Genomic DNA, 13,681 nt, shown 5'->3' on the forward strand with positions numbered 1-13,681 from the left:
GAGTAGGAATTCCAACAACTTTCAAAAGAACAACTGATCAATGTACTTTATACTATCCTTAACTAATCTATTTCACAATAAGGATATAATTTAGACAATTTTCACAATGTTACATAATAGCCATGAACAGTACCTTTTCCGCCTCTATTTTTTGTTTTCTTTTTTCTTCTACTGCAGCTCTTCTCTGTTCTTCTTTCTGTTTCTGTTCTTTCAATTTTCTCTGCTTTTCTTCCATCTGTTTTTCATACTGGAGTTTTGCTTTTTTTTCCTTTTCAAATATCTGTGTTTCTTTGGCAGCTATTCATGTTAAAAAAAATTTAAATAAGTAAACGTAAATCAAACTTTAAAAAGTATTCACAAATACTACAATTAACAAAGGTGAAAAGCATATTAGTCCACTTCTACACTACATAACACTCTAGCTGATCTAATTCAGATGTATAGTTAATCTTACATCTTAATCAAATAATGTTGCATGTGACCTAACCTTCCATTCCATTGTGTCCCCAGCTCTGGGAACAGACTGGAACTTTTTCTGAAGTATTACACTTTATGATCTGTATGTAAGTTCATAGAGAACATGCCTTATGCTATGCATGCTTTTGCGGTGCTGTCATAATGCATTTCAAAGTAATGCACATTGGAAAACAATCTCAACAACACACATAAAATTATGGGGTCTAAATTAGCTGTTACCACTCAAGAAAGATCTTGGAGTCACTGTGGATAGTTCTCTGAAAACATCCACTCAATGTGCAGCGGCAGTCAAAAAAGCAAACAGAATGTTGTGAATCATTAAGAAAAGGGTAGATAAGACAGAAAATATCATATTGCCTCTATATAAATCCATGGTATGGCCACATCTTGAATACTGCATTGTTGCCTCATCTCAAAAAAAGATATATTGGAATGGGAAAAGGTTCAGAAAAGAGCAACAAAAATTATTGGGGTACGGAACAGCTTCCATATGAGTAGAGATTAATAAGACTGGGACTTTTCAGATTGGAAAAGGGATGACTAAGAAGTGATATTATAGAGGTCTATAAAAATCATGACTGGTGTGGAGAAAGTAAATAAGGAACTGTTATTTACTCCTTCTCAAAACACCCAAACTGGGGGTCACCAAATGAAACTAATAGGCAGCAGGTTTAAAACAAATGGAAGTATTTCTTCACACAACGCACAGCAAACCTGTGGATCTCTTTGCCAGAGGATGTTGTAAAGGCCAAGACTATAACAGGGTTTATAAAAGAACTAGATACATTCACGGAGGATAAGTCCATCAATGGCTATTAGCCAGGATGGGCAGGGATGGTGTCCCTAGTCTCTGTTTGCCAGAAGCTGGGAATGAATGATTGTTCTGTTCATTCCCTCTGAGGCACCTGGCATTGGCCACTATCAAAAGACAGGATACTGGACTAGATGGACCTTTGCTCTGACCCAGTATGGCCGTTCTTATGTTCTTAATATTAAAGCCTCACTAGGAAGCTGGGCATCAGAGGAAAACTTAATATGGACTTCTGTGTCGCATTTCCCACCCATTTATTGCAATAATAAAAAAAAATTCTAAATCACTGAATGAGAAAACATGGCAGTTAACACATCAGAGTTCAGACTACATGTACTTTCTCAAAAGTTCAGAATCTTCCACAACATACTTCTGGAAATTACCGTACAGTTTAAAGGCAAGCCCACAAGTAATAAAATAAATGAGCCCAAAATTGAACACAATGGCAGAGACGCCTGAGGCCAGCAGGAAGATGTTAACTACATGGATAAGTCACTGTACTAGTACGCAGACAGTCTCTGAGCTTTACCACACTTGTAGATGCATGGCCCACATTTATACAACTTTTCCTGGATGAGACCCTGGATTCTTATCTAAAATGAAGTGCAATATAAATTTATTTGATAAGGACTCAATCCAGGAGCCTTTTATTCTTTCTAGAATCTTAAACAAGAGATAATGTTGAAGGCAATCAAGCAGGTCAGATGGCCAAACGTTTTTGGATCATCAATAATATTGTCTGAATGGTATTCTATACACAATATAAACACAGAATATGTCAAGGGTCTTTTGTCTACCCTGATACTTTTCTCAAAATCTCTCACTCACCAATACCGCCGCATTGGTAGGTTGTAATAGTGGGGACTGGGTGCTTGCAAAGATTGGTCACTAACATTTTACCACTATGTAATCTACTCCAACAGGCTGGAAGTGGAAGTTTAAGGAGAGCGCCAGTGTACACAAAGACAAGAAGACTTTGGGAAAGAACTAATGTGTGGCATTGTATGTAACTTATACCACAAGCATTAATACATATTATTTTAACATATGATTAAACGTGAATATACCATTTTGCTTTTCCCGCTCTTCTCTTCGCTCCCGAGCTAGTCTTTGTCTTTCTTCTGTTCTCAGAGTGGAGCCATCTATCACTGTCAAAAACAATGGGTTTGTAATTGTCAGTCATTTAGAACACAGATTTAAAAAGAAACAAGCTGTTTTAAATATAGATTGTTGAAATGATTATTGAACTCATTCTGAGAAAGGCACCCATTCACCAAGGTATAATGTACTTTATGCAGGTTAGAAGAGTACTAACAAGCTTGTCCTCCGGTACAGGAAGCATGTACTCTGGAACTCCCCTCCAAATAACTAATCCAACAATTTTAAGAGGCCCAGCAAATACCAGACATAAGATTAAATGTCCCAAGACATGAAATTAATAGAAAGCCTAAACAAAGATGTGGGCCCTGCATTATGCTCTAACCTCAGCCCATATTTCTGGCAGGTGTAAATTCCAGAGGTGAGAGGCTGTGACCAAGAATGACCTGTCTCTGGCTCCCACAAAGCTTACCACAAATACAATTAGCTGAAGTGCTACAATTATAAAAACCACGTGTTGAAGAGCCAAGAGGAGAATGGTCTTTCAGTTGAGTGGTCTTTCAGTTGAGTGGAGCCCAGACCATTTGGGTCTTTGTAGACGGTACCAGAACCCTTAATTGCACCTGGAAGCGAATTGGCAACAAGAGCAGAGTCTAGAGCACAAAAATTAATTTGCCCTATTCAGAGTGGGCAAGCTGCACTAACTGAATCCTGGGAAGAGCAAGAGTGGAAGCCTGAGTGATGTCCTAAAGTTACTGAGTTATCTAAAGGGAGAAAGCAAAGGCGCTTCAGAACAGTCCTATCCAACCCTGGCAACTCCCACTGGTGAGTCCGCGCAACTTTCAAGATCAACAGTAGCCAGAGATTACACCTGGTTTAGTTGCAGTCTGTAGGTTTATTGCAGTTTGGACTGGAACAGGGCTAACACCACTTTGGTTTCTTCTTTCTTCTGCTATTGCTTGGGCTGCAGCAACTGTAAAAAAACGAAACAAAACAAAAACAAAAAACAATTACTACCAATACAATTGTCATCAACGGGCTCATTTATTTATTTTATTCCTGAAATCTCTGATCAGGTTTTCTTTCCCATCATTTTGCATGGATATCCTGTTCACTATGGTGTCATTCTACACTTTAAACTAGTCACTCTTCTTCCCACTAGAGTGAAGCGACTGTGAATGGGAAAGTAAATGCAAGGGGAGAAATATTCAAAGTTAAGGACAAACAAGCTATCCCCATATCTCCACACACAATTAAGAGGGAGAGACCCCTTTCATGAGTCATCTGTACAATACCCCCAATCTTCCCACCATGTAAACCCCTACAGCCAAAGTAATGAACATAGAGCTAGAAGACTGTTTGTCATCTTTTGGTTCCTAAAAGAACCCAATCTCGAGAACCACCACCAAGAAACTAGACACAAACATATAAGACTTTATATATATTAAAAATTTTTTTTTAAATCTATGCCCATTTGTAGCAAAAGTTATCCTAGTCAAATGATTTAAAGTTTATAGTTAAGGATGGATGATTATGAAATTTGGTACTTTTCCTGAAAGAAACAGCATTGTCAATGGTCTATGGCTTTCCTTTAATTGGGTAGTACAAAATGCAAAGGAAGGAAGGAAGAACACTTCTCTTCTCCATGACAACTAGTTCTGTCATGGTAATAATCCTGCCTAAGGCAGTGCCCAGGAACATTCACCTCGAAGTGTGTAATCCCACGTGATATCAATGATAAATGCTGATTACAATACTTATTCAGCAACTCTAAATTGACACACACAGCTGTTGCCATGGCTTGAATACCTCACTGCAGCACCAAACAGCCTTCTTCAATCCTACATATGCACTCTATTACATCTTTGAGGGTCTTTTAATATAAAAAAGCGATATCACATACTGCAATATGATATTCTGATCAGTTGGCAAAGTATAAAAATGGGTACGTTGCAATTTTACTAAGTACACTAAAGATTTAAAAATCAAAAAGCTAATTTTGTACATTGTGGCATTTGTCATGCAGAAAATATTAATCCAACTCAAAGAAGTGAATAGAGAACACAATTTTTCCAACCACACAAGGGCTAACATGAGAAAGAGGCATAACACAACATAGGGTATAGCAGGCATATCTGAGTACAGGCACAGATGCAGCACTTACTGCACCAGCGAAAATGATCACAAAAGCCTTCAATGAATAGAAGACTAGAATATGGCCAATCTTACAACACAATTGAAGAATAAAATTGAAAAGCCTTTTGATAATGATACCAAGCTACATATCCTCATCTCTCACAGAGACAAAGAGGAGGGGGTATGACGATTTGTAAGAGGTAGATCAAGAGAATTCAGAATTAGTACAGGTGGGAAATGAACTCTGCAGACCAAATCCAACCCTGGTACAAAAGGTTAAACATCCTACGACTTCAATCACGCCAAATTACGTACACCAAGACTGACATTTTTACCTCAAGACTCCAAAATATAATTTAAACAATCATTCTGCTGTGTTTTGTAACAGAATGCTTCTTGCGTGATGCGAGCTGTAATATAAACTGGAATAAAATTGAGGATGGAATTAACTATATGCAAATACTGCAGTACTTTTAATACTTAAAGTCATGACTTGTTGATTTACTATGCAAATGAAATTAACTTTTGCCTTTGGTTTCAAAACCTCATTAAAGATACATCTTAAATGTTTTAATGTTAAGTATTTTCCATAAAATCTATTCATATATTCAATTTAACTTTTATGAAGCTGAAATTAACATATGAGAAAAGCTGGTAAAAATAAGACTACGTAAGTATCACAAAGTCATTAGTTCTACCTTCTCCAGCATCTTTGCATTGGCATCTTTGCAAGTGAATTGTGTCAAAAATCTCTTGAGCTGGTATTTTTGTCTCTCTCCACATGAGACACAAGAAGTGCTGTTTTAACTTTTAAAGAGGAATATTTGGGGCCTACCCACAGTAATGCTACATTCATAAGTTTCCAATGTGCACATTTAAGATCCTATCCACTTCACCAATTTATCTGCATGAGCTTTTGGGGGAAATATGAGGAAACGTGGTTATTGATCACTGGTATTTTTGTGCATTTTCTTTTAGATTCATTTATTCTGGTTAAGTGGCTGGAGCCAGGCTGCTACATTTGGGAGACAGCTTGGTATGTATTTCTAAAAGTTTGACTAGGGCACACAGAACACAGGATAAGCACTTTTAGTCTTATATAAAAATCCAATTAAATGTATTCCCTAAATGGTTATTTTTAAATAAACACTTGTTTAATGTAAAAATTAAATTATCCTAGTATTTTTCCATGACACCTATCACCAGTATTCTAAGCATATTTTAGCCATGGCAAACTACTACCCAAGATGATCCTCTCTTTTCCCCAGTATGAAAGGCATTTCAGGACAATACTCCCTAATAATGAAGGAACTAGAGACATTATTCTTCTCTCTCACAAGTACAAATTCCTCTTAAGAAGAGTCTTGACAAGTTTTCCTTAGTGCTAAATAAACAAGCAGCTCCAAAACTCTATCAACACTCCCGAAGTATTTCTAAAATTTCAACTGAAGTCACTTGTTTTTAGAAATGTGTATTTTAGTTTAGTGCTGGTGAAGGTACCTGGGGAATAAAGCCCTCTATTCCACACAAATTTCCTTACACTGCCCCACCAGTGTGCCTCCTACGGTAATTATGATCTGGAGCCACCACTTCATACCCATTCAGCTCTGAAGCATCTCAGCAAAGTTGTCAACCACGCTGTCATTTAGTATCAGTGGAGTGGTAGGTTAGTCTCTGTGCAAAAGGGCCACTTTTCCCATTGGGAAGTGTGCAATAATCTAAACTATCCGAGATTATAAAAGCAAGGATCGGAGTATCAAGGTTTGCACCTGAACTGAACAGTGGCAAAAACGTCATCCCAGTCAATGCTGCTATGGATTGTCTAACACAGGGGATCTCAAACTGGGGGTTGACTCTCTTTAGGGGGTTGTGAGGTTATTATGTGGGGGGCTTTAAGCTGTCAGCCTCCACCCCCAAACCTTGCTTCACCTCCAGCATTTATAATAGTGTTAAATATTAAAAAAATGTGTTTTTAATTTGTAAGGGGGGGGTCGTCACACTCAGACTCTTGCTTTGTGAGAGGGGTCACCAATACAAAAGTTTGAGAACCACTGGTCTAACAGAAGCTGTGGATTCAACATCACTTCCAGGTTAGAAGTTAGTTACAAATAGTGGGAAAACGTTCTCAATTAAAGGAGCATATATAATTGTTGCCTCGTCTTCCAATTCCCTCCTCCATCCTACCAGCACAACTTCCTTCTTACTCAGATTACACACCAGCTGGCTAGCCCTCATGTATGCTTCCCTCTCTACCAAACAATAAGTAAATCATTTTCCAGCACTGGCTGGCCCAAGACAGAGAGAGAGGCAGGTGCTACCAAATCTGCTGCAATTACCAGAATTCCATGCTGCTTTACTAATCCGCCTAGGAGTCCCATATAAACACTGAACAATGAGGTGACAAGCTAGAACCCCACAAGAGAGTATTCAGCACAGAAGGGTAATTGACCAAACTATATTTGGGGAAAAAACTCGCCAAAATATGAGTATGATGCCACAGAAGAGCACCCTGTCTACATTAACTATGGTTCTCAGGCAAATTGTTGCAACCATCTGCATGAAGTAGAACTGCAGCAGACACTCTTCCAGTTGTTCCCAATTTCCTTCTTGGCTCTGCTTCAGCCCATCCAGTCTCTCTACTGCAGCCACATCCACTCTAGCGCCTTTCCCAAATTTAACACTGAGGCTTTGCCTCCAATACTGCATTTGGAACGTGTTCCAGTTTTTCTATATTCTGACATTAGACCAAGTGTCTTAATCAGATCTGATTTAGAGAGCACTGGGTTTTTCTAAGGTATTTGATATGATAATGTATAGAATAAATAAAATATAACAAAGCATTTTAAGAGGGCAACGTCTTCCTCTCCAAATCCACACATACCTCTTCTAAAGGATTGGGGAATATGTAAAATAAGTCATTAATAAAAAAATTGCCAAAGTGAGAGGGGAAAGTTGTTTATTGCATTCTGTTTACAAACATATTTATCTATGCACCAACCTTCTGCTATAATTGAAGTGGCCCACAAAGAATACTCAGCCCTACAATCCCAACAGTTTCAACAGCAAATGGCCATGCACTATATAATATTTCTTCTTTGTCTAAAAGCATAGTGTGAATTAAATGATGTTACAGGGAAGCAGGGAGAATTGGACAGGTTGACACTGTTCACTGTGCTTCTTTGTGAAAGAGTGATTCATCAAGAAACATTTGTACTCTATATGAGATTCTTCACTAGAACATACCAATATTAATGAAGATAAAAACACTTGATCCAAAGAGGATGCTGTCCCACACAGTTTCCATGGGTCAAAAACCACAGAAGCCTCTTGTTAGCTAGAAAGCTCCCATCAAAAGCCACTTTCACCTCCCCCTAAAACAAACAAACCAAATAGTCGCATTACATACTTTTAAATGTGTCTTTTTAAAACAAGATACCAGATTCCAACATTACTATCCTTGCACAACAAAGTTAAATTCAGTTGGGATATATCTTCATTACAACTATTTATGTCATTTACATACAAAAATAGGCAAACTCTAAAATGCCCTAGTTCATTAATTAGTGTGAAAACAGTTTATACTCTAAAACCACGTTATTACATCATTTCAAATTGCTTTAAAAATAAAAGATGAAAAGTTACACCCTACAGTACAATAATTTTAAGGGCAATATACCCACAGAAGTGGATCAGACCCCTCAATACTTTGACACTATAGGACACCAACTTAACAACAAGTGCAAGGAGGAGCAGAAAGTTAAACTGCAGAGGTTTAAACCTCAACTCTGAGTGTGGAATTATTTTTAATATTTTTGGTGGTTGTTGATAAGTGAATCTGAGTGCATACACACGTATAGATGTTTCAGGCTCCTAATTCTATTCTCTTTTCAACACTATTTCTTTTGCATATTTCTCACAGTATGAGCTTGTCTTCAGCGCAGCATGAGCTCAAGTTATTTACACTCAAATTAACTTGAGTTAGGCCAAGTGAGAGCAGTCACAATGCAAAACAACACCTGAGCCACACAGAACGACTGGATTAGCAGCAAAGAGTAGCCTGAATCCCAACTACATTACTAGCTCAAGTGTCAGCAGCACTCACCACACACACACCAAAAAGTCAGCTAGCTCCAGTTTAAAGCAGCACTTAACTCAAGCATGACATTTACACACAGCTGCAAGTCAGACTGGGGAAACACTCAAGTTATACCCCAAGCTAACAGTGCAGTGAAGACAAGCCCCATGATCAGGAGCGCCGCCAGCTTTTTTGCCACCCTAGGTGGCGGAAGGTCCCGCCCCCAAAATGCCATCCCCGACAGAGGCAGCGGAAGATTCAGACGCCGCCCCCAAATGTTAGCACCCTAGGCGACCACCTAGGTCGCCTAATGGGTTGCGCCGGCCCTGCTCATGATAACCTTCTGCCTCCCTTTCATATCTACTTTTCCTTTGTAACATCCATTTACATTTTTCTTGCCCATAGCAAGTACAGGGAAATGGGCTAGCTTCCTCGCTTCCCACCATCTCCCTTTCCATCATCTGTCTAGTTTCTCCTCTCTTGCTCTGATCATCTCCTTCTAAATGCTGTTTGCATGCTAGCTATTGTTTAATACATCAGAACTCAAACAAGCAGCCAGCTGTACAACAGAGCCTAGCACTGCAAATCACAAGTGATTCAAGTCAAATTCTGTGAAAGCCGAACTTTGAGCTATCCTTAAAGAGAAAACAATGGCTCCATTATGTGATATAAGTGAAAACTACTGCTAGTGCATTTTTAATCTTGATCCCATCTTCTCCTTCCTTATTAGGGTGACTACACTACTTGTTAATGTTATTTTTGCTTCTCAGCAAGTGAGAACGAGGTGCTACACAAGCCGTGCATCCAAGATGTACAAGAACAGGCCAGATCCCAACACTCTTCTCCATGCATGCAGTACCGATGGGCTCAAACCCAGTCATGCATCAGAATGTCCTCCATGCTGACCTGTTACTTTTTTTATAGTTTAGATTGTCCTTTTGCAACACCAGAATAAAACATTTGCTTTTCATTGCCTTCTGCAGAAGAGAATGGTATGAAATTTAAAGAATTAAACTCCAACATTTATTAAAACTGAAAATCACTGCACCCTAAAATCTTTGTTAAGGTACAGTTTAGATTGCAGGCACACCTTATTTCTAATACAGTTACACTTACAGACCCCAAACATGTAATAAAGAGATGGTCTCCACCCCAGAGAGTTTATAATCTGGATGTGTGAAAAGACGACAGGAAAATGAAAACTAACAAGGAGAGTAAAGGCAGGAGAAGAGGACAAGGGAACACTTAAAAAAAGTATGTTTTGCATAATAAATCAAGGTCTCAGTTCACCTTGCCTAGCCATTGTCAAATGGAAGAGATAAGTCTTAAGGAGGAAAATGAAGGAGAATAAGGTGATGTCCGCCAGTTTGGTCAGAGGATTGATGATCAAGGCCTATCATATCTAGAATGTAATACGGACCAATAATCTGTAATTTAAGTCAAAGCATTACATTTCTTTCAAACAAACTTGAGAAAGCTAAGTGAAAGGTGAAAACTTTCAACTATAACAGGAAATCTGTTTAATTACTGGTACCTACAGAGATGTATCTCTGTAGATTCCAACTCTTGGGTCTGATTCCAATGCAAAATAAGTCAGAGGTTCACACTGTTTTAAATTGCAGAGTCTCTGAGGCATCTTAGAGAATGTAGTTCTATGGCTACTGCAATACCTATGCATCCCCTTGAATTCCCAGGGTAGCTCATTTCAATAGCAAAAGGTGACACGCTCCAATTAAAGCCCAGTAAAAAGTACTAGGAGAAAAATATTTTCAAAGTTCTCTCCAAACTCTGAAGGAAAAAAGGTGGAAGAGCTGTAAACTAGAGATGGGGCATCTTCTAGGAATAACTACGAATGATAAACTAACTGCAAAGATAACTCTCTCTGTGGATCCCTCTCTTGGATACCAAGAGCTCAAAGAATATTTGAAAAATAAAATAGAAAACAGACACCATGCAAATAGAAGGTTAACTTGCTTTAAACAGAAAACAACAGATGTATGTATATCATAAATTACACACATACATACCACATTGACATTTATTGTGGAAAATGAGGGTATTATTACAGGTATTTCCAATGCCAACTAAATGATTACAATTTTCAAATAAAAATACACCAAGTGATAACTATGATTTTCCTTTTCTTTATGTGTAATTGGTTGCCTGTGCTCAGACTCAACACTACTGCTCTCACTTACACACCAGATGTTACTACAAAGGTCTGTGTTATTGGATGGTCACGTGTACACCCACCAAAAGCTAACCATGAACTAAGAAATGATCTCTGGTATCCCGTTAGAAGTATTATCGAACCTTAAATTTTAGCTGTGGTAAACTGGGAAATTGAAATGTATGTAAAATACCCAAATGAAACATGCCATCATATTATAAAAACTTATTTTTTTCATACTTCACATTTTAGAATGACAGGTTTTGAACTATATTATAAAAACATAACAGGGACTTATTTTTTTTTTTTTACAATTGAACCTATGGTTTCTGAAAGTCTGACAGGTATTAGTATTTACTCATTTTAGGTAATGACTTCAAGAAAACAAGATCTCACTATTGCACTGCACAAGCCCAAACCCCTGGCAATGTACAATACAAACGCTAGTTTACTTAAATAGGTATCATTAGCTACTGCATAAATATTGATGCTACAGGTAAACAGGTTAAAAAACCAACAGCTGTGTGATAACTATGGCATCTTCTGACCATTATATAAACATCATCAATAATTGGTTATAAAAAGTATAAAGTTCTAATTAAATATTTACTATAAAAACATTAATGATGTGAGCACATCAGAGCCCAGGACATACTGAGAACAACCTGGCAACTAACCTTTACATGAGGTTTTGAAGCGTGTAAGACTATTGACTCAAAAGACAACTTGAGCAGTACTTCACTGCCACTTCCCTCTGAACTTTGAATTAGACTTAGCTAGGCAGTTAAATTCCATGATTTTGTTTAGTAAAGGGTAGCACCCCAATAGATTTACAAATTGGAATAAAACCAGATATATTTTTAAATGGTATCCAGCACAGCATTCTATGGTATTTTTCCTCACAACTGCAGCAGCTTTTAAATTCTCAAACAGAAATGCAATAAATAAATGCCTCCCAAATGTTGTGAGATTTTTTGATAGTAAATGATAGGCATGAGAAACAGGTGGAAACACTGAACACACAACTGATTTACATCTTATTTATTCTAGACTATTTTGGATCCACAATTCCCAATACCACAGAGGCAGAGATCCACCAATGACAGCACCAGCAGAATGTATAGTTTAGACAAGATGAGACCAGAGTCTCTTCTAAACTACCGCTCCATCTAGTACCATCACCAAGAAACCCACAGGAAATTATGGATCTGAAAATTCTAGTATAGATGAAGCCTTAATGTGAAGGCAGAGTGGTTTTGCGAGGATCAGTTAAAGAAAAACAAAATTAAGATTTAAACATTGTTAATAATTTCACTTGTCACTGAAGAGCTATTTTAAGCCTTTATTTTTATTTATGCTCAGCTGTGGTGGAATGTTATGAATTGTCACTTTGAAACTATTTTTTGGTCAGGCAAAATAAATAGCCTTTCATAATTTGGAGCAATTGAGGGAAAAACTTTCTATTTGCTATTTAAATAAGTCCTATTTAAAAGATAGTTAAGTGATCTAAGCTCTGGGTAGACATTGCTAAATTCTATCCTGTGCATTTCTGAAATTGTACTCAATTAAGCAATTGATGGGCTTACAGCAATGCGTGCACAGTTTGCAAGCTGTTGGTGTTTTCCCTATGCCCCAGAAGTACAGATCTCCAAATCTGCAATCTACTTACACTCTTACAAAAGCGGGTGGAGTATGGCCTGCAAGGTGCAGATTTAGTTAGATAGGTTAATTGTGTGTGCAGCTCCTACTGAAATCAATGGCAGAAGCTGGCCACCAATAGATACTATGGTGACAGATGTGCTAAATCAGGCCTGCACAACATGCGACCCGTGTGGGCTCACTGTGCGGCCCGCAGGGGTTGAGTAGGTGGGCTCACTGTGGGGGATGAGTAGGCAAGCAGCGGGTGAGGGAGGGGGGCTGAAGAGGCGGGAGGGCAGTGGCGGGGGGTGAGTAGGCGAGCCGGGGTGGATGGGGGGGCTGAGGAGGTGAGCAAGGAGTCAGTGGCTGACCTGTTGTACTAATCTGGTCTGGATCCCATCCCTTCTCCAAGGGTTGCAGCTGTATGGAGGTGCTGCCTTCCACGCCTTCCTCAGGCCTGGTCTACACTACGCGTTTAAACCGAATTTAGCAGCATTAAACCGATTTAACCCTGCACCCGTCCACACAATGAGGCCCTTTATAGCGATATAAAGGGCTCTTTAAACCGATTTCTGTACTCCTCCCCGACAAGAGGAGTAGTGCGGAAATCGGTATTGCCATGTCGGATTAGGGTTAGTGTGGCCGCAAATCGACGGTATTGGCCTCCGGGCAGTATCCCACAGTGCACCATTGTGACCGCTCTGGAAAGTAATCTGAACTCGGATGCACTGGCCAGGTAGACAGGAAAAGCCCCGTGAACTTTTGAATTTCACTTCCTGTTTGCCCAGCATGGAGCTCTGATCAGCATGGGTGGCGATGCAGTCTCAAATCCAAAAAGAGCACCAGCATGGACCGTACGGGAGATACTGGATCTGATCGCTGTATGGGGAGACAAATCTGTTCTATCAGAGCTCCGTTACAGAAGACGAAATGACAAAGCATTTGAAAAAATCTCCAGGCTATGATAGACAGAGGCCACAGCAGGGACTCAGCACAGTGCTGCGTGAGAAGTGTAACGGAAAGCCAAAGAATCAAACGGCGCTCATGGAGGGAGGGAGGGGGTACTGAGGACTCCAGCTATCCCACAGTCTCCGAAAAGCATTTGCATTCTTGGCTGAGCTCCAAATGCCTGAAGGGTCAAAAACATTTTCCCGGGTGTTTCAGGGTGTGTGTCATCAATTTACACCCTTCCCCCCCCCGAAAGAAAAGGGAAAAAAAATCGTTTCTCACCTTTTTTCAATGTCACCCTATGTCTACTGCATGCTGCTGGTAGACG

At 39.1% G+C, this 13,681-nt stretch overlaps 1 protein-coding gene across 8 annotated transcripts in view; it reads right to left on the reverse strand.

Moving 5' to 3' along the window:
- Positions 1 to 13,681, reverse strand: part of MAP7D3 (MAP7 domain containing 3) — a 58,445-nt gene that overhangs the window by 37,480 nt on the left and 7,284 nt on the right. For 5 of the 8 annotated variants that reach the window (XM_045030856.1, XM_045030862.1, XM_045030855.1 and 2 more), the window contains exons 1-4: positions 7,766 to 7,888; positions 3,258 to 3,359; positions 2,356 to 2,436; positions 134 to 297 (exon numbers count right to left, since the gene is read on the reverse strand). In XM_045030856.1, the coding sequence (XP_044886791.1) occupies positions 134 to 297; positions 2,356 to 2,436; positions 3,258 to 3,359; positions 7,766 to 7,826 (408 nt within the window). In that variant the 5' untranslated portion in view covers positions 7,827 to 7,888. Of the gene's footprint in view, positions 1 to 133; positions 298 to 2,355; positions 2,437 to 3,257; positions 3,360 to 7,765; positions 7,889 to 13,681 lie in introns of those variants that run through there. The other 3 variants (XM_045030857.1, XM_045030858.1, XM_045030860.1) reach the window with 2 other exon arrangements.

This window comes from Mauremys mutica, chromosome 9 (genome assembly GCF_020497125.1).
Source record: "Mauremys mutica isolate MM-2020 ecotype Southern chromosome 9, ASM2049712v1, whole genome shotgun sequence".
NCBI lineage: Eukaryota > Metazoa > Chordata > Testudines > Geoemydidae > Mauremys > Mauremys mutica.